The sequence below is a fragment of the Panthera onca genome, chromosome B2 (assembly GCF_046562875.1).
Source record: "Panthera onca isolate mPanOnc1 chromosome B2, mPanOnc1 haplotype 2, whole genome shotgun sequence".
Lineage (NCBI taxonomy): Eukaryota > Metazoa > Chordata > Mammalia > Carnivora > Felidae > Panthera > Panthera onca.
This window is the reverse complement of record NC_138343.1, coordinates 95776067-95798190: the sequence shown is the minus strand read 5'-3', so window position 1 is coordinate 95798190 and position 22124 is coordinate 95776067. Positions and strand designations below refer to the sequence as shown.

Genomic DNA, 22124 nt, shown 5'->3' with positions numbered 1-22124 from the left:
AGCCTATTAAAATTCTTATGCCTCTTCCCTCAAAGAATTCTGTGTTCATTGTCTCATGTGGCAAAAGAAAAGGCTGGGGACCAGGTGTCTCCTCCAGGAAAGGTGGTATTTAGCACCTTCTTCACGTGCTACAAGCTCTTGACTAGGCCCCTGATTTGGAAAAGAACAGGGCAAGCTGTGGTTAAAACTGTTTTTAAAACAACGCTTTCAAATTTTAAATGTTATTCGTATTTTAATCTTATTCTGTAAACAGTCCATGGCTATTGCCAATATTTGTTCTAATTGAGATCCCAGGTGAGCGCACAGATAACAAAATGATATGGCTCCAGCTGCCCCATGTCGGGAGGCTCCCAGGTAATCACGGGTTAGGAGCATTACCTACAATGCTCTTTCTTTCCCTTCGCCTCACCTTCGGTGTCTGCATGCCATATCAGGCCGGGCTTATCCTCTGAGGGTCAGTGGACCCAAAGTCTCCTGGTGCCCTGAGAAAGGTGAGAAAGATTAGTGACTTAAAAAAAAAAAAACGATTCTAGACCAGGGTGGCTCCGTCGGTTCAGCGTCCAACTTCGGCTCAGGTCATGATCTCACAGCTGGTGAGTTCAAGCCCCACGTCGGGCTCTGTGTTGACCGCTCGAGCCTGGAGCCTGCTTCGGATTCTGTGTCTTCCTCTCTCTCTGCTCCTCCCCTGCTCACACGCTGTCTCTGTCTCAAAAATAAATTTTAAAAATTAAAGAAAAAAAAGATTCTTTAATACTTTCTACTCTAGCAAAAAGGCCTGAGCCTCAAGGCCCTGGCCTCAACCCCCGCCGTGTGGTTCCTGGGGCCAGCACGTACCACTTCCCTACCTTTCAGGGCACCAAGGGTGCTTCCAGCATTTTTTTTTAAAACTAACAATTGAATGTGGTATTTTGCAATACACCGTGGTTTTTCAAGCTTTAATATTGAGGGTTCTAAAAAAATGTTTGTATTCTCAATTTTCTTTTCTCACTCTCTTTCTTCCCTTCTTGATTTGCTTGATGTTTTTCTGAGCATTTTGGCTGTGGCGTTCTTCCACTATTGTCCCTTGGAGTAATATCTTAAATATAAAATACAATCTTGTTGCTTGGAAAATTAAAGAAAAATAGAAGTGCAGGTCATGGGGCCTGGGGCACAGTAGGAGAGAACAGAGGTGGTGGTGGGGGCAGGGAAGGATTGTAGTTCAGTCCGAATGACACATGATTCACTGTAATGTCAAGATTGAAAAAAAAAGATGGATTTTACCGTGCTAACTCAATTTAACTGTTCAAATGATTATTGTTCCCCTGCTGTTTGCAAGAACATATGAGATGAAAGGAAACGGACTCATAAGGACTTGAAGAGTTTTCAGGAACCATTATGCCCACAAAATCTGTTTTGATTTTGCCAACATTATGTATCCTGACATATCCATTTTAGTGTCTGTAGAACCAAGACAGTAGAGCATGGAGGTCAAGAGGGACCTCTGTCGCTGATTCACTGTGTGACCTTGGGCAAGTCACTTCACTCTTTTAAATGGGGATTATTCACAATCGTGCTTACCATTCAGGGTTGTTGGCAGGATTTAATGAAATAATGTGCGATAAGCACTTAACTGAAAGCTGTCATGGGATGCCTTATTGGCTCAACTGGTTAAGCATCTGATTCTTGATTTTGGCTCAGGTCATGAAGTCACGGGTCAGGAGTTCAAGCCCCACATCGGGCTCTGCGTTGACAGTGTGGAGCCTGCTTGGGATTCTCTCTCTCTCTCTCTCTCTCTCTCTCTCTCTCTCTCTCCCCCCCTCTCTCTGCCCCTCTCCTAAGCACATGATTTCTCTCTCTCTCAAAATAAATAAATAAACTTAAAAAAATGTCTGTCATATGGCGAGTGCTCAATAAATTTTATTATGAAACTCTGCATGCATAGGAGACCAGGGTTCCATCTTTGGCAGAGTTCCACAAAAGCCACCCAAGAGAAGTCTTGGAGGCCTTTTGCACCGGATATTAAGCACAACAGATTTCAATGACAAGTGATTTGCCCTTCAGGGGGCATTTGCAATGCCTGGAGATATTTTTGGTTGTCATAGATGTGTGCATATGGGAATGCTACTGGCAAACAGTAGGTGGAAGCCAGAGATGCTACTTAACATTTACTTTGCACAGGGTAGCCCCACTACCAAGAATTATTTGGCCTCAAATGCCAATTGTGCCAAGGTTTAAAAAAAAAAAAACGGTTGGGGCGCCTGGGTGGCTCAGTCGGTTGGGCTCCGACTTCGGCTCAGGTCATGATCTCACGGTCCGTGAGTTCGAGCCCCGCATCGGGCTCTGTGCTGACAGCTCAGAGCCTGGAGCCTGTTTTGGATTCTGTGTCTCCCTCTCTCTCTGCCCCTCCCCTGCTTGCGCTCTGTCTCTCTTTGTCTCTCAACAATAAATAAATGTGAAAAAGGACACTAGTGGGGCGCCTGGGTGGCTCAGTCGGTTAAGCGTCCGACTTCGGCTCAGGTCATGATCTTGCGGTCCGTGAGTTCGAGCCCCGCGTCTGACAGCTCAGAGCCTGGAGCCCGTTTCAGATTCTGTGTCTCCCTCTCTCTCTGCCCCTCCCCTGTTCATGCTCTGTCTCTGTCTCAAAAATAAATAAACATTAAAAAAAAAATTAAAAAAAAAAAAAACGGGCTTAGCACAGCCCCTTTAACATCTTAGGTCCAAAGATTATACTTTTCTTCATGGCTATGAAAGGAGTTGTATTAATCTGTATGTGTACAGTTTTGTGATTTTTCTTTTTCTTTTTTTTTTTTGTCATCTGACTTTCAGAAGCTTGTGTGGAGACGAGATGGTGAATGACAAGAGTGTTCTGAAGTTGGCTATTTTTGTATAATTTTTATTTTTTAAAGTAAGCTCCACACCCAACATGGGGCTTGATCTCATCCCTCTAAGATCAATTAAAAAGAGTTATAAATAAAGTCTTAAGAGAACAAAAGAAAAGTCTCAATTTCCTAAGGGTCAACCCATTGACAAAGAGTTTGGGGCAGAACTGGGAAATGCAGTTAATGCTGGAGACAGAACCCTGGTATTTATTCACCACTGTTCCAGACTTTCAATGTTGAGGTGAACTTGTGGGAGCACAGAGACCCACAGGGAGAGTTAGACAAATGAGAACAGGGACTTATTTTAAAGAATTTACCTTGATGGCAAGAGAAAATTTTGATGTTAACCTAGGTCTTGAGATGAAAGCACAGATAAGCTGGATTCTTCACAGAGCTAGAACAAACAATTCTAAAATTTGTGTGGAACCAGAAAAAACCCCAAATAGCCAAAGTAATCTTGAAAAAGAAAACCAAACCTGGAGGCATCACAATTCCGGACTTCAAGCTGTACTGCAAAGCTGTAATCATCAAGACAGTATGGTACCGGCACAAAAACAGACCCGCAGATGGATGGAGCAGAACAGAGAACGCAGAACTGGACCCACAAATGTATGGCCGACTAATCTTTGACAGAGCAGGAAAGAATTTCCAAAGGAAAAAAAGACAGTCTCTTCACCAGATAACATTGGGAAAACTGGATGGCAACATACAAAAGAATGAACCTGGACCACTTTCTTAAACCATACACAAAATAAACTCAAAATGGATGAAAGACTTAAACATAACACAGGAAGACATAAAAATCCTAGAGGAGAAAACAGGCAAAAACTTCTCTGACCTCGGCCACGGCAACTTCTTACTTGACGTGTCTCCAGAGGCAAGGGAAACAAAAGCAAAAATGAACTATTGGGACCTCATCAAGATAAAAAGCTTCTGCACAGTGAAGGAAACAATCGGTAAACCTAAAAGGCAACCAATGGAATGGGAGAAGATATTTGCAAATGACATACCAAATAAAGGGTTAGTATCCATAGGAATGCAAGCTGGTGCAGCCACTCTGGAAAACAGTATAGAGGTTCTTCAAAAAACTAAAAATAGAACTACCCTACAACCCAGGAATTGCACTACTAGGCATTTATCCACAGGATACAGGTGTGCTGTTTCGAAGGGACACGTGCACTCCCATGTTTATAGCAACACTATCAACAATAGCCAAAGTATGGAAAGAGCCCAAATGTCCATCGATGGATGAATGGATAAAGAAGATGTGGTATACACACACACACACACACACACACACACACACACACACACACACACACTGGAGTATTACTCGGCCATCAAAAAGAATGAAATCTTGCCATTTGCAACTATGTGGTTGGAACTGGAGGGTTTTATGCTAAGTGAAATTAGTCAGAGAAAGACAAATATCATGACTTATATGAGGACTTTAAGAGACAAAACAGATGAACATAATGGAAGGGAAACAAAAATAATATAAAAACAGGACATAAGAGACTCATAAATATGGAGAACAAACAGAGGGTTACTTAAGGGGGTATGGGAGGGGGGATGGGCTAAATGGGTAAGGGGCACTAAGGAATATACTCCTGAAATCATTGTTGCACTATATGCTAACTAATTTAGATGTAAATTTAAAAAATTAAATTAAAAGAAATAAAAGTAAAACAAAAAATAAAAATAAAGGGTTAGTATCCAAAACCTATAAAGAACTTATAAAACTCAACATCCCAAAAAACAAATAATCCAGTGAAGAAATGGGCAAAAGACATGAATAGACATTTTTCCAGACAAGACATCCAGATGGCTAACAGACACATGAAAAGATGCTCTCAACATCACTCATCATCAGGGAAATACAAATGAAAACCATACGATTTACCATCTCACACTTGTCAGAAAGGCTAAAATTAACAACGCAGGAAACAACAGATGTTGGCGAGGATGTGGAGAAAGAGGAACGCTTTTGCACTGCTGGTGGGAATGCAAACTGGTGCAGCCACTCTGGAAAACAGTATGGAGTTTCCTCAAAAAATTAAAAGCACCTGTGGGGTGCTGGGGTGGCTCAGTCAGTTGAACCTGACAGCTTTGGGCTCTATGCTGACAGCTCAGAGACTAGAGCCTGCTTTGGATTCTGTGTCTCCCTCTTTCCCTCTCTGCCCCTCCCCTGCTTGCACCTGTCTCTCTCTCTCTCTGTCTCAAAAATAAACATGAAAAAAAAAAAAAAGAACTACTGTATGACCCAGCAATTGCACTAGTAGGTATTTATCCAAAGGTTGCAGGAATGCTGATTCAAAGGGGTACATGCACCCCAATGTTCACAGCACCACTCTTGACAATAGCCAAAGTATGGAAAGAGCCCAAATGTCAATTGACTGGTGAATGGATAAAGAAGTTGTGGTATATATATACAATGGAAAAATTTTTAAAACTTTTTAAATGTTTATTTTTGAGAGAGAGAGAGAGACAGAGCATGAGTAGGGGAGGGGCAGAGAGCAAGGGACACAGAATCTGAAGTAGGCTCCAGGCTCTGAGCTGTCAACACAGAGCCTGATGCAGGGCTCGAACCCACAAATTGCGAGATTGTGACCTGAGCTGAAGTCTGACGTTTAACTGACTGAGCCACCCAGGCGCCCCTATATACAATGAAATATTACTCAGTGATCAAAAAGAATGAAATCTTGCCATTTGCAAGAACACAGATGGAACTAGAGTGTATTATGCTAAGCGAAATAAGTCAGTCAGAGAAAGACAAATATATGATTTCACTCATATGTGAAACTTAAGAAACAAAACATATGAACATAAGGGAAAGGAAGCAAAAATAAGATAAAAACAGAGAGGGAGACAAACCGTAAGAGGCTTTTAAATACAGAGAACAAACAGAGTTGCTGGTGGGGTGTTTCGTGGGGGGAATGGGCTAAATGGGTGATGGGCATTAAGGAGGATTTGTTGGGATGAACACTGGGTGTGTATGTAAGTGATGAATCACTACACCCTATTCCTGAAATCATTATTACACTATATATTAACTAACTTGGATTTGAATTTAAAAAAAAAGCACAAAGAAGTTGAATCTAAGGGGAATATCTTTTTTTTTTTTTTTAATGTTTGTTTATTTTTGAGAAAGAGAGTGTGAGCAGGGGCGGGGCAGAGAGAGGGAGACACAGAATCTGAAGCAGGCTCCAGGCTCTGAGCTGTCAGCACAGAGCTCGAAGTGGGACTTGAACCCATGAACCGCGAGATCATGACCTAATCCAAAGTCAGATGCCGACTGAGCCACCCAGGTGCCCCTAAGGGGAGTATCTGAACGGATAATTCTTTAGACCTATTTAAAAGTAAATATTAAATCAGATTGGATCTTCCTTATAGGAAGGCTTTTTTCAATTCAAATAAATACACTAACGTGTGGATAATTCTCCCAAGTGTGCACAAATCAGATCTAAAGACTTTTTAGAATGTTGTTGACCATAGCCCCAAAGAAGAAAGTGTACCTTTATGTTTTGACAACATGCTACCTTCAATTTGTGATCAAACATAATAAGACAAATCAGAGAAAGAGGCTGAGAAATGAGCCGGCATCACGTGGTGTCACAGACTGTCAGGTGTGGCCGTCTTTCCTGTCATCTCTCAAGGAGCAAGTTCAATGGAAAGTAGACAGTTCTGTCCTCATGAGATGCAAATCTATGTACTTCCAAGCCACTCCTTGCATGTGTCTGGCAGAGAGAAGACCACGCAGCAAGAGAACCTCTAGGATGCAGGTTGGCAGGCCCGGTGAGCCCAGCAGCCCTTCAGGCCACAGCCTCTTTGGCATTTGCCTGAGTTTTGTAGGCTCCAGTCGTGGGGATAGTGAAAGGTAGGTGGAAGGATGGCAGGCCTGACTGGAAGAAGCAGAGTTGGAAAAATCCCTGCAAAATGGCCACGACCTTCCCGTGTTAAACTTGGAAGGTCAGTGCACCACTTGAACTGCCATTATGGCTCATTCCTCTTGAAATGTTCTCACATTCAAATTTCTATTGGAGCTGAACCAAGCGTACAAGTTCTCCAAAGGCAATTTAAAGTTGAAAACATTTCAAAGGAATGCAAAAATTGAATAAACCTCTTGGTTTTGTGAGGGGATGATGGCCCACTGACCTTGCCACTTTATGAGCAGAAGGCAGGTGTGAGCTTACAAATTTATGTTCCAGAATGTCCACAGGAAGTGAATAAAGATTACCCTGTTGTCCCATTTGAATGCCGTGCCACTGTTAGCAGTGCCAAAAAGCTTGATTGTATGGTCACCTTTGTTGCAAGAACAGAAGTTCAAGTGATCTTCATAATATGGATAGAAGCAGTTCCAATAAAATATTTCAAAAGCAGAATGTTCCTCGGAGCCTGAAACTTTTGGTCATAGAAGGGAACATCTGCAAGTAAATGACTTTGTGATAAGCATATATTTAAAGAGTTCCCTAACTGACCATGATATAATAACGACCTCTTACAAAACACTCAGCTCTGGACAGGCTCTAATGGAACCTGGGGATCTGTATGGTTGGAAAGAAGTCTCCTTAATGCCTACATGAATGAAAAAGGCAGCATGGAAAAGTTCGCGGTGGTAAAAGAGCACTGGACCAGGAACCTGAAGACCAGGCCAGCTTCTTACTTCCTGCCCTTGTGATCTCAGACATTGTCCAATCCTGTAGAGTTCAGCCCCATCAGTAAAATGAGTATGGATGCTGGCATCTGCTGTGTACCCTACTGGGCTATGAACATTTGAGAAAGCTTCATGAATTGTTTACCAAATAACCAGTGTCTTACTGTTCTTGTCCAAAGGTAATGAGAGTTAGAATCAAATTGTATCTTATTAAGGAAATATGTTTATAACCAAATTACTTCCTGAGAACTTCGTTTCCTGGCATGGTCTTGCATTTCTCTCCTAATATAAAATCGTCAGGAAACCTATGTTTCACTGAGTAGAAAATCGCATCGCCAATAAATAATATTTTCAGATGTCTTATTTTATGGCCATCTCCTTTGGTCATCTAGATGTGGTTTTTTGGAGGGGGTCTCAGCCAGAGACCTTCTCATTACGGAGGACAGAAACCCATCCAAGTTAGTTCAAATGAGAGGAAGCTTGTTACAGAAACAAAAGTGAAAAACAGCAGTCCAGCTCATGTGCATCCCAATCCAAATAGAATCACCCCTCATTCAACTGGGTTTGGGAAACATCCACAATCAAAGTAATGTTTTTTTTTTTCTTCGACGGTTTCATGGCTTATTTTTCTCTTAAACACACCACAAACCCACATACCACAAAACTGGCCCAGTCAGTATCCCCAAGTCTATAAGACTGTGTTGGTGTAATGCCAAGTACCACAGTTTCTGTGTCTCTTAGTTTACTGTCCTACTGTTCTTCCTTCCTTTTGCCTAGAATGTAGGCGCAACACTATTCTCTCCACACCAGTTTCCTTTACAGCAGTTAAAGCTCAGGGTGCACATCACCAGAGCTATAAAATGACAAGCAAATCTGGAAGTATACTTTTACAAGACCACCTTTGGGCAAGTGATTTAACTTCTTTGTGTCTCAGTTTCTTCATCTGTAAAATGGGGACAATATTATTCCCAACCATAGTGCCTGGTTCATGATGCCCAGCATTAGCCATTATCATTATTAATTTTCAGGAGGAGCTAATTTATGAAACTGACCAAAAGCAGGCATAGGACTGTATAATCTAAACACTATATCAAGTTCCAAAATAAGAGGACTTAAACCCTGCATTGAATTTGTCCTGTAAGTTTCCAGAGAAGATGACTTGGCCTAGGTCCTAAAGGAACTGACTGAAATGACTTGGTGAAGAGAGATGGTTTGGTTTTCATCAGTGACTATAACAAACCACCCCCAAAACTTAGTGGTTTAAACAACAACAATTATTTATTTACTCACAGTTCTGCAATTTGGGCAGGGCTTGGCAGAAGCAGCCCATCACTGCTCCACATCTACTGGCTGGACCATCCAAGATGGCCTCTTTGCTTATGTGCCTGACACATCAGGTGGGGCTGGCCAGGCATCCTCTTTCGATGTGGCTTCTTCATGTGGTTAGCCTGATTTCCTCTCATCACGAAGGTCTCAAAGTAGTCAGACTCCTTACAGTGTGGCCAGCTTCCCTGAAATGCAAAAGCAGAAGCTTCCAGACCTTCTTCGTGCCTGGGCTCAGAAGTCCCAGAATGTCATTTCCATCATATTTTATCAGTCCAGGCAGTCACAGGACCAGCCCAGCTTCAAGGGGAGAGGATTTAAGAGGGCATGAATATCGGGAAGCTTGGTTCACTGGGACCACAGATGAAAGGGACTGCCAAGAGATTCAGGGTTCAAAGGTTCAAACTAGGAAGTAACAGGACAGCCCTCCACCCCACAAGGATCCCTGGAAGCTGTCATCTTTGGGAAATTTGATTCATGTCTTTCTTCCCACTCCAGGTCAAATCCATTGAACTTGTATCAAGCTTTCAAACCGGCATGCACACTAGCAGAACCCAACAGTGACAAAGGCTCTGGGTCAGACCTCTGATAAGTTTATTTCCATGGTCACTCTTCATCACTTACTATTAGCATTTTTTCCTCTCAATTTTTCCATCTATTTCTGTTTCCTGAAGCAGTAAAAACCTTTAATTTTCTGTGGGCTGATTATTTTCCATGCGGGTAGATCTGGAAAATTTCCCAAAGAACCAGTTTTTGGTTTGGTTGACCCTGGGTATTGTTTGGGGGATCTGCTTTCTGTCCCCATGGGTGGGGGTGGGGCGGGTTGCTACAAGGAAAGTCTGAGGTTAGTGTAGGGCGACTGCTAAGGCCTTCACCGTGGTTGCTCAGGTGAGGCTTGCAATTTTTACACCAGTGTTTCCCTCTCCTGCCCCAGAAATGGAGAGCTCAGGCCTTCCTTCTGGATACCTCTCTTCCCTTAGAGGGCTAGAGGAGCCCGTGAACAGCAAGGCATTCTCCCGTGGCAGAGGCATCAGCATTTGTAGGGAGCTGGGGCCGGTCTTGAGGTTATAGCTGAGGGAATGTCAGGGCCCCTTCCATTCACAGAGGCTGCCTCTTCCTTAGCCCCCATCTGCCACCGCCTCTGCCTCTTCACCCTGCACCTGCTGCATAGGTCTCTGGAGATTAGAGCCCCTCTTCCCCTTTCTTCATTCTTATCTCCAGTGTTCTCTAGGGTACCTTCAGAAGGTAAGATTGTTAAGAAATGTACACAACTTCACTTGAAAGCAGCATTAGTCTCAGGGTTCATTAATTAAGACATCACACTTAACGAGAATGTTAATTCATTCTTGGAACAGCCCTCAGTGCTTGGCACAGAACACGGTGCAGAGTAGGAACTCAAACCATAGCTGCTGAATGATGCATGAATACCACCCTGCAAGGAATCACACCCAGCTTGGAATTTTCTATTTTGTTTCCTAAGTTTGTCCCTTTGGACTCTGCTTCCATCGCAGGCTGTATCAAGGGAAAACAAGAGATGAGTTTCTTAGAAACAGCTTGTGTCAACCGTCCATTTCCCTCCCTCCCCCTCCCCTGCCCAAAGTGGTGAGGCTGTAAACAGCTTTCATCAGAAAACTGGCACTTGGAAAGCAGAAACCAATTAGGGAGCTGCAGAATGACTCAGGAGAGTATTATCAGAGAACCAGGAGGGAGAACACACATGTATCGGACACCAACCTTTAAGATGTAACCTTTTGGAAGACAGCATTGATTGTAAATAGTCAGGCTCTAAGTTTAATCATTCAGCAGTTACTCAACTTCTCTAGATATATCTTGTTGGGCTTTGTAAGATTGCTGAACTAAGGGGATTTATCAAGGGGAAAGCCTGGATCGTTCTTCAGGGAAATGTTTTATGTGATATTCTTTTGCCTTGTATATTAATCTGCTGGGGCTGCCATAACAAAATACCACAGACTGAGTTGCTTCAACAACAGAAATGTCTTTTCTCACAGTGCTGGAGGCTGGAAGTCCAAGATCAGGGGGCTGGCAAGGTTGGGTCCTTCTGTGGCATCTCTCCTGGGCTTGTGGGTGACTGCCTTCTTGCCGTGTCCTCACATTGTTGTCGCTCTGTGTATGCTTGCCTGGTATCTCTTCCTTTTTATGAGGACACCAATCATATGGACTAGGGTTCACCCACATGATGTCATTTAGCCTTAATTAAATGACGCTATCTCCAAATACAGTTGGATTCAAGGAGGGGGGTGGGGAGGGGACACAGTTCAGTCCACAGCACCTTATATGCTTGTGGAGGTGAAGAGTACCAGGGTGTGCTACCCTAAAATATACCACCTTGGCATAAGGATTATTTTGAGGTAAGGGCACTTGAAAAACAACATATGTGAAAAGGATATTCCAACCTCTCCTTCTCTTCCTAAAAACATGAATGTACTCTCTATACCAGGAAGAAAGAAACATTCTTATCACCAGAGATGGGAAGGAGAGGCTGAGAGAAATCTGTTCAAAACAGACCTTGTTAAAATAACCCTTATCTTCCTCTAGTCCCTCCATGCATTTTAGTTACTTTTTCACAACTACTTTTTGTTCACCTAGTACATACACACTTAGGCTAATTGTTTTTGGGGTCTTCGCTTTCCTGTGAAGGTTCCTATGTCCATGTAAAAATATTAAGTTGTATGCTTTTTCTCCTTTTACTCTGCCCTGTATCAACTTAATACTCAGGCCTGTAAGAGACTGGAGTCTGTAAGAGGATGGAGGAAAAGTTTTGCTTCCCCTTCAGGGGTTTGCTAAATACTTTGTGTTGGATGAATAATGACATCCTTTCTCCCCCTCACCCACTCTTTCTTCTAGTTCCTGGGATTATTGAAATACGAATAGGCTATAAACAGGTAAGGGGATTGTGCAGGGAGCTCCAAGAGGCACGTGTGAATATGGATGACTTACCAGGGGGCCTTGGCCCTACCTGCTTTGCCTCTGTTTCCCTTGAGATCATTTGACTCTTGCCTTGTTCTGTTTGTTACAGCAAAAGAAATTAGATTGCAGACTCATTGGATGGGGGGTGGGGGAGACGCGCAAGAAAACAGTGACTGAATTACTAACAGTCTTTTCAGAAGTCCTGTAGATTTACCTCTGTGGAAATCCCATGGGGGGTCGCATTTCAGTATTTTCATTCACCTGTAGGGCAAGGAATCAGCTTGCTAGCTACAGTTTCTCCACAAGTCTTGGGATGCGTAACACTTCTCATCTTTTGTCTTGAGAGGTGTCTTGTGTGGTCTTAGAAGTCAAAGCCGTGAATGTAGGAGAGACTACAGCAAGTTGTCATGTGATGCTGCTAACCTACTGCCATGGCTTTGCTGCTCATGAGTTCCCTCCCAGGACGACGTTCGGCAGAAAGGCTCCTCTTCCTGACATGCAGAAACCGGAAGACAGGCTTTGCTCTTCGATGGTGCCATAGATTAGAATTTAATGATGTGTCTTAGATGGGACTCACTGAGAGGGATAACTTTGGCATAACCCTGGAAAGATGGAATTTTGGTGTGGTTGCAGTATGGCGGCTCTAGATTTCACTTCCAGGTTACAGCTACACTTGTTCATTTTTCAAAAGGGAGATGTTTCCTGATAGTTTGAAGACTGATCATGTCTTAGCCAACCAATGTCCTTGATTTGAAATGCTGTTGTTTTCACTTTCTTCCTGTATGAGAGTGGAAAATGGCATCAGAGAGAAATGATACAGATTTTGCCTTCACTTGTATGTCAAGAACTACTAAAATAATTTATTTTAGAATCATTTATCTGTAATGAACACTATGATGACCGAGTCTTACAATTCCTTTTCAGGCCACATAATCCCTCTCTTTTCAAATAATAGCAAATGGAATTATTTGCACAACCGAAGCAAATATTTACTATTGAGTATACAAATTTATGAAGGTTTACTTACTGAAATATTTGTCTTGTGTTTTTGAGAACCATGGAAAAGGACACATCCAGAAATGTCAGGGGATTGTGTGTATGATTGTCAACCCCAAACTTAACTTTTAAAAAGGGCAATTTTGATTAAGTCTTTAAAAACACTTAACTAAAAGTAAGAAAAAGCTTAAATTATCGTTAAAAAAATATTTTAGAGAACAAATTTACAAACTGCTCCTTAACTCACTTTAACTTATATTTTATACATTTAATTCTATGAAAACTCATGAAGCTTACCTTGCAGAGGTGTGCAAAATTCATTCTTGTTACCACATTGTTTGAGTTTTTTACTTAACTTGATTTTTTTTTCCTTATAAGAATGTATTAATTTCCCAAAGTCCATTGGAAAAGTAACAATGATAAATCTATGTGTTTTTAAAAGCTGTTTTCTAGTCCAGAGCAACTTCTAATTAGACTCTGCAAAATCAGTTTTGAGTCTATGTGGATAAATAAATGGGCTTATTAATGGGTCAGGGACTTCATGCAGATGAGATACCTTTAAAGGAGATATGGAAGAAAAGGCAAAAATACATTAATATGCCCCAAAGCTTCTGTTGACACAGAACTTTTAGAGAATAGTGGGTTCATCCCTGTTGTGGGAACACTCTCTGAGGACAAACTGGAATCTCCATCCTGTATCCTGCGACTTAGTTCCTGAAAATTGTCTTCACTGCTGGCTTTCTGGGCTCGTCTTAAGATACAGAGTAAATGCAGTTAGTCGTATGGAATCCAGCTTCAGTGTAAGCAAACTCTACTGACCAGAGCTACTGCTGACAAATGTCAATAACTCCTAGAAAAGCATTGTAAGTTTGTTTGTTTGTTTGTTTGTTTATTTAAAGTTATTTTATTTATTTGTTTATTTTTATTTTAGGGCAAGAGTGTGCAAAAATGGGGGAGAGGGAGTGTGAGAGCGAGAGTGAGAGAGAGAGAAAGAGAGAGAGAGAGAGAGAGAGAGAGAGAGAGAGAGAGAGCTTCTTAAGCAGGCTCCATGCTCGGCAGGGAGCCCGACACAGGGCTCCATCCCACAACCCTGGAATCATGACCTGAGCAAAATAAAGAGTTAGACACTTAACCAACTGAGCCACCCAGGCACCCAAGCACTGTAAGTTTAATAATGTATGAGGTGTCAGGGAATGCTAAATGTCCTTTACAAAAATTCTGGTCAACCTCTGTGAATTAAAAAGTATTTATATATTTCAACTGATAATGTGTCATTATGGTTGACTACAGCTTTTGTTCATTTCTCTATTAAAAAGGCAAACAACTACTTACCTTCAGAACAACTGTATGGAATGTTCCATGAGACCCAAAGTCCATTCCTAGCTGAATCCACGTGCATTCTGTTTCACTCTTTGGTTGACACATTCTTCCTAACACTTCAAAAACATTCAAAGCTTCAGAAACATTCATCTATGTCAACACTTGAGACAGAAATTGAAATATTTTCAACAAATATAAATTCAAGTTCCACCAAGTGATTTCTGGTTAAATGTTTCAATTAAGCAATTATGTTTATCACTCCTGCTGGAAACAACTCCACATAAAAATCATAAAAACATAAAAACCACAAAAACAAAAAGAATGAAGGAAAAAATGAAGTAGCATCAAAAAACTAGAAGCTGGCAGTATTTGTACTAAACGATTTAGGACGGGGTTTTTCAACCTCAGTACTGTTGACCTTTGGGGCCAACTAATATTTTGTTGTGGGGGGCTGTCCTGTGCGTTGTAGGACATTTAGCAGCACTCCTGGCCTCTATCCACTAGATTCTAGTAATACCCCCTCCCCAGTTGTGAAAACCAAAAATGTTTCTACTTATTGTCAAATGCCTCCAGGGACAAAATTGCCACTGTTGAGAACCACTGACTTAGAGAGTGAGAAAAATGTAAAAGTGTCTCTAGGGAGAGTCCAAAAGCAGGCTCATTCCGGCCAGAGAACCTCCAAAAGACTTGGGGGTCTAGGGGCAGCAGGCAGAAAACAGGATTGGCTGACAATCTGTGTAAGAGGTAGATTAGCCACTCAATATCCTTTCTGCTAGAGATTCCTTCTTTGAAGAGGCTGAGTCTGGGGAGACTCCAGGCTTGGGACATCAGGCACAGCTGAAGATGAAGATTCCATACTGAATGTGGGTATTGTGTGTAAACCTAATAAAGTCAGTGCAATTCTAGCTCCTTTCTCAACTCGGTTCAAAGAACACTGGCGTCCAGGTATGTATTTTCCAGGTAGGAGACTGGAGCATTCTTCTGATGAAAAACTAATCATGCCACAAAAAGAAAAGAAAAATCTGTTGTTATTCAGATTAGTAAATGGACCTGGTCAGACCACCCTCAACTCTAAAGTCTCCTGGTCAGTTACCTACCCCCAGCCCCCACTCCCATCGTTTCTACTCATAGGTTTTCAGTGCCCTGTTCACATGAAACAGCCAGCCAAGAAAAGCTAGGCATTTTAAGAAAACTTCAGTGTGAAAGAAAAAAAAAAAAAGAAGAAGAAGAAAGAAGGGACTTGGAGAAAACAGTAATATTGTGAGGAGCACATAAAAGCTTCAAAAACATCATATGTGAAGCTTCCCTTTCCAGATCTTGGTTTCTAAATACCATTCTCCACTGGGCTAGATGCAGAACAACATCCTCTTGTGCCAGAAAATAAAGAAATGCTTAAAGCATGCTGAGGTCTTGGAAAAGAAAACAGGAGCCAGCTTGAATGGGTGTCTTCTAGCCCAGTTGGGGGCAGTTTGAGCATAAAAATAAAAGTATAGGATTATGACCCTCAGTTAAAATAGGAATCCATGGGGGCACCTGGGTGGCTGAGTCGGTTAAGCATCAGACTTTGGCTCAGGTCATGATCTCACGGTTTGTGAGTTTGAGCCCCACATTGGGCTCTGTGCTGTCAGTGCAGAGCCTCCTTGGGATTCTCTTCCCTCCCTCTCTGCCCCTCCCTTGCTCATGCTTTCTCTCTCTCTCAGAAATAAATAAACTTAAAAAATAGCAATCCATGAATCCATACTGATACAGGCAAAAGAAAGAGAAGGGAAAGTTCTTCCTTCCAGTAGAATATTGGCTAATAATTGTAGAGGGAACAACAGCAACAGATAATCACCAGTTGGCCACCCAGTCAGTGGTAGCTGATACAGAGGAGGTCGTCAATGAATGCTAAGGCTGGCAGCAGAGCAGGATTGGCATACTCAGAATATCCCTGCATGAAACACCAGTCAAATACAGAGAGGGAACTGGCGACTTTACAGTGAGGAAAACTGGCAGACACCAAATGACAGGTGACCAGGGTTACTATCATCAGTAATAGAATGAGTTGGTATCCTATGTCTGATGTAAGGCTCCAAGAAAGAGCACAGCATCCTTTTCGGAGTATGTGTAAGTCTGTCTGTATGCATGTAGCAAGCCTGGTCATGGGGAAACATTGGACACACCCAGGGTGATGATCATCCTGCAAAATGGAAGGCCAGTCCTCTTGATGCAAGAAAGACTTGATGCAGGCGTGTTTTAGACGGTCATATAAATTCAGTATATGGTTCCATGGGGAGTCTAGACCCTAAAAGAAAAAGAGAGATTGTTTGGACTGTTGGCGACATTCAAATGGGGTCTAGCAAAGATACCACATCTGGTGCAGTAGCTGTAATTAGGGCCACTTCTTGTCTACATCGTCCACTGTTTCCCTTAAAATTCTGTTTCTATTTTTTTGCAAGAGACAGACTGGTGAATTAAATGGAAATATTGTAAGGTCCACTTACTACCCCTGCATTCTTTTAAGTTTTTCAGAGTGGCACTAATTTCTGTTAGACCCCCTGTGATGCAATATCGTTTTTGATTTACTATCTTGGCTGTGTGTGTGTGGTTGTGTGTGTGGGGGGGGCAGAGTGGCACATTCAGAGCTCCCTCCATTTGGCCATCTTCACTAGGATAGCTCTTACCCCACAGACCAAAGAGGTGGTGTGGGATTGTGTCAATTCCTGGGAATATTTATCCCAAGTGTATATTGGGAGACCAGGAAAATACTACAGGTGGGTCTACAGGTTCAAAAGATACACTGTAAGCCACACCGGAGCCAGAACTTCATTTAGTATCAGGACACTCCTATATCCCCACACAGGCCAACCCAGCACAAACTGAAAGAAAAGACCCCTTGTTCAAAAAATTATTAATAATTTTAAAAGGGTACCACCCAGGCATTAAACCAAGAATTAAAGCAATCACAATTAGAACCTGTTGGGTTATTTGTTTTCCCCACAGTTAGAACTTTTTAAATGTAAAATCCTGTGTGACTGCACAGGTCACACACGTCTGTGACACTGGCCCTGGCCCTACTGTAACAGGGTACCATGATGATATTCCAGGGCTCTGGGTATCAATGTCAACCTGGACCCTGTGTCCAACAGTCTTCGTGATGTTTAGATCTTCCCCTTTCCCCAGTGGACACTTACCCAAATAAATGGCCATGGACCCCTCTGGGGAAGGACCAGTTAATCATTACTGTGAATATTTGTGTCTCCCTGGCCACCTAACCTCTTTCAATTGATGGGTTCTGGGTCCCAAAACTGGCTCAGTCCTGGAAGATGGGCAGGGCATCCTGGCTTGACTGGGATAAATGCCTTCACCCTCCATCCTTGATTTCTTTTGTTTGTAAAGTTAACTAATAGCTTTTGTTTGTGAGGTTACCTAGTAGCTTTTTTGTTTTTGTTTTTGTTTTTTACCTACTCACGTCTTTGCCTCTAGGAACACTACATTTATTAACCATCTCCATAACTCTGTGTAGGTCAGGCCACTGCAAACCTACCATTCATTACAATAATTACATCCATCTGACTGATGGCCAAGTCCTACCAACTGGCCTCTTGCAGGGGATGGGAAGTTGGGGGAGTGATGGAGGAAAGGGGTGAGTTGTCCTATCATTCTCATTGCTGTCACTGAGCCCAGGCGTGGAAAGACAGAGCTTAATCCCTGATGTCCAGAGGAGAGCTACCACTGAACTCTTGGAGCTCCCTAGCACATGCCTTATTGCCTTGGTCAATCATGTATCCCCTGGATCTTCCCATGGAGCACAGTCATTTGGCTTCATATAGTATGTCCACCCTAGAATGCCCACTTTTCTGAGGCCTTTTACCCCCTCTTCCACCATCTGCAGGGCAATGCTGGCATTTCAACCTCCCTTAATGGGGACCATTGCTTTCTCCTTGCTTGTTGGGACCATCCTGTCATCATGCCTACACCATCTCGTGGTGTTCTTGTCAGAGTGTTGAATCCTATATTCCAGGACAGTGCTCCAAATAAACACTTCTTATCCAATGTAATGTATTGACTGCTTTGATTCAACACCCCCTGAGTGCTGTCCCACGGATTTTCTCCTAGCTCCTGCCGGTTCCTGTTGGCTCGGTCCCGCCACTCCTTTGGTGTGTAGCCGCTTTCCTCCTCAAGCTGAGTTATGTTCTGACTTCAAGCTAGTTATTGGCCTAGTGGCCAGCTAAAAACGTTGGGGCAGATCTGAAGGGGGTGCATGCTGTTTCTTAGGGGAATGGTCTTCTTGTGTTGTCTTCAAGAAGAGGGAGTACTCGCCTGTGATGGGGAGGGATGGACCAGTTCTGTAGCTTTTTCAAAGCAGATGTCCCCATCCTACTGTTCTTTCTCAACCAGGTCCTTGACCTTGGCATAGCACACCTGCCGAGTCTGAGTACTTAACTGTTTGGAGATCTGCTACCCTGTAATTAAATCCCGAGCTTGGTCCTTGGCTTTCTCTGCTGCAGAAGAGAGATTCTTTATATGCTACCAAGAAGGCCTTTTTGCTTTCACGCTCTCACACTTTTTAAAGTCCGTCAGTCACTCTCTCTCATTATCTTTCTCCAAAGCATGGTCTGAGTTTAGTAATAGCCAACTTTATTGTGCTTTTAGTTGCTGTTTTTGCCATGTTGCTCAAATGCCTGATACAGCGCACGAGCTGGTACATTTGCCACCACCAGTGAACGGTGAACAGCTGCATTGTTACCTTGTGCTGTGTGGGCCCCCCCTCCCACCAACAATGGGGCTCTGCCAAGCACATGGCAGGTGACCCCTCTCCAGAATCTCCTCTTGGCATCTGCTTTCTCAGACCATTTCTGGTATCAACTGTGGCAGGTTTGGTTCCTCGGATGGCGACCCTGAAACAGAGATTGGCAGGCAGAAGCCTTATTGGGGAGAACTTTTGGGATCCATGCCTGTGGGAAGGAAGAAAAGAGAGGAAGCAGGATTGCACAGAGGGAGAATCTGGCCGTGACAAAGACAACATAGGGAGCTCTAAAGCTGGGCTGGCCCTTGAGAATTGTCCCAAGCTGCAGGGAGGGCCTTTTGCCACCATGTTGAACAGTCATTGAACGACAGCTGCTCAGGGAAGGGGTCGTAAGGCAACTCTCAGAAGTTGAACCACTTCCAAAGCAGGCTGCCAGTGGAAAGGTGTCTGCGAATAGCACTTCCAGCAGCTGGGGGCTAAATCCTTCCATCCTGAAGAAGGTGTCTCACCACAGCAACTTCTGCAGCTGTCTGGTAATCACGTGAAGTTATATCACTTTTGATGTAACTAAAAATTGTGCTATAATTGAGAAAAGAAATGCGTGTGGTTTTGTGTATGTGTGAGATTGAGGAATGCAAAAAAGAAAATCCTCTCTTTGCATGGTAGGAGGCCAACAGATTAGACCTCAAATTTTATTTAAAAAATAAGACAAAAAAAATCTATGAAATAGGCTTGCACAAGTTGCCTAATTTACTCAGGTATTTCCATCTTCTCTTGTTAAAGATGCTGTGCTGTCTACCCACCAGGATAGGTAATGGTATATTTCTAAAAAAATTTTCAATATTTTTCTAATGATAAAGGCCTTTTTGTGTCTAATCTTTTAGATTTTCATTTTGCTGGACAGAAAACTAAATCACCAATTCAGAGGTAGACACACTGGGCAAACTTAGTGGCAGTGAAGACAGAACAGATTAAATCTGATATATTTGGAAAGGATTGGTCACCTCTTTCTTCTTTCTTAAAAAATTTTTTTAAACCGTTTATTTTTGAGAGAGACAGAGCGCAAGTTGAGGAGGGGCAGAGACAGAGAGAGAGATACACACACAGAATCTGAAGCAGGCTCCAGGCTCCGAGCTGCCAGCACGAGCCTGATGTAGGGCTTGAACCCATCACAAACCATGAGATCATGACCCGAGCTGAAGTCGGATGCCTAACTGACTGAGCCACCCAGGTGCCCCTGGTCACCTCTTAACAAAGAAAGATAATGGGCAATTTAAAGTTGTTTGACATCTTTCTTTTTTTTTAATGTTTGTTTATTTTGAGAGAGAGAGAGAGCATGAATAGGGGAGGGGCAGAGAAAGAGGGAGAGAGAGAATTTCAAGCAGGCTCCACTCAGAGTCCGATGCAGGGCTCAATCTTACAAACTGTGAGATCATGACCTGAGCTGAAACCAAGAGTCAGACACATAACCAACTGAGCCACCCAGGTGCCCTGAAAAATTGTTTGACATTTTTCAGATTACTTTTACATCTTTAGTTCTTGCAGTAATCATCCAGTGTTAGTAGAGTAGATATTCTTGTCCCCATTTAACGGGTGAGGCAATTGAGGCTCAGAGGGGCTTTGTTTTACCAATGAAATCTGTATATAAGTATTGGACAATAAATTTAATTATAAATAGATTTACTTAGTTTCAATTGATTGTCTTGAATTTTAAAACAACTGCCGATAAAAAGAAATTGTTAAATGATAAACTATGTTCTACGGCTGATTTTTTTTCTGCCTGTGGTTTTCTAGGGTAGTCTTCGACAGATAAACTTGTTCTAGAATAATTTCTTCGGGCTCGAAGAACATCATGTCAATACCCAGAAAAATTCACTCTGTCTTTTGAAAGATCTGAACTGTCTGAACTGTCAGACAGCAAATGGTGGGATTAGACAATTCCATTCCTAGCGGCAAATGATGTATCATTTGTGTTAAAGATTGCTGGGTGTAAGTGTAGACACTTTAGAGCGAGACAGAAGTGTTTGGGTAGGTGGAGGAGGGTAGGAGGTACAGCGGTAGTTGCATACAGTGGCATCCATGCCAGAGTGCTGGGGAGGGCGTTGGAAGATTGTAGCTCCACTCTATAAAGCATGGTTTTATTTAGGATGCTCTGAACTCATTCCGCTTCTCATCATTTAGCCCATTTGTATTTTTACATGGTGGAATGACTGCAGACTACTTTGGCTCTTCACTTTTGCTATAATTCAAAGTGCTCTCTCTATTTATTTATTAAAAAAAATTTATCTGGAGAGCAGAGTTGCGCAGCGGAAGCATGCTGGGCCCATAAAAAATTTTTTACCTTTGTTTATTTTTGAGAGAGAGACAGAGCATGAGCAGGGGAGGGCAGAGAGAGAGGGAGACACAGAACCCAAAGCAGGCTCCAGGCTCTGAGCTGTCAGCACAGGGCCCAACGCGGGGCTCAAATTCACAAGCTATAAGATCATGACCTGAGCTGAAGTCAGACGCCTAACCGACTAAGCCACCCAGGCGCCCCTGTGCTCCCCTTTATAAAAAGTCTTCTTTAAATAATAGAAATTCCATCTGAACAAGTACCTACTGAGTGCATTGATAGGTCCTCATTGCTTACTAAACACTTATGGAACAGCTTACTGAATTTTAACCTTCTAGACAAGAGTTCCTGCACTGAAGCCTAAAATCACTGCCCACAGACCTTTTGCAGCTCTTACATAAAAAATTGAAATAAATTTAGGACAAGGAGGGAGATGCAATACTTTTATACATCTTAGGTTTGGGTTTTTATAATTATTTGATTTATTTTTAAAATAGTTAATTCATATATATTGTGCAAAATTCAGTAGTTCAAAAGAGGCATCAGTGAAAACAAAGTCTCTTCTTACCCCTGTCCTGAGCTCCCAGTTTGCCTATCCAGAGGAAACCAATTTTCTTGTGTTCCCCTCCCAGAGATGCTCTCTACACACATAAGTCTATACATAGATGCTACACAAATGGTAGCTTACTACATACTTTTTACACACACACTCTCTCTGCAGTCCACATCAAAACATAATAGGGGTGCCCGGGTGGCCAGTCGGATAAGCGCCAACTTCGGCTAAGGTCATGATCTTGCAGTTCATGAGTTCGAGCCCCACATCGGGCTCTGTGCTGACAGCTCAGAGCCTGGAGCCTGCTTCGGATTCTGTGTCTCCCGCTCTCTCTGCCCCTCTCCCACTTGCACTCTGTCTCTCCAAATCAAAAATAAAAATAAACATAAAAAAAATTTTTTTTGAAAACATAATAGAGCTGCAGATTTTCT

The 22124-nt window shown here is 42.6% G+C and overlaps 2 protein-coding genes across 2 annotated transcripts in view; one reads left to right on the top strand and one right to left on the bottom strand.

The window, feature by feature from the left end:
* The window catches only part of RTN4IP1 (reticulon 4 interacting protein 1), a 151783-nt gene that overhangs the window by 36966 nt on the left and 92693 nt on the right, over window positions 1-22124 (top strand). The window lies entirely within an intron of this gene.
* The window catches only part of QRSL1 (glutaminyl-tRNA amidotransferase subunit QRSL1), a 46524-nt gene continuing 43078 nt past the window's right edge, over window positions 18679-22124 (bottom strand). Inside the window, exon 11 of the mRNA XM_078447178.1 lies at window positions 18679-18959. Within this exon, the coding sequence (XP_078303304.1) occupies window positions 18907-18959 (53 nt within the window). The 3' untranslated portion in view covers window positions 18679-18906. The remainder of the gene's footprint in view (window positions 18960-22124) is intronic.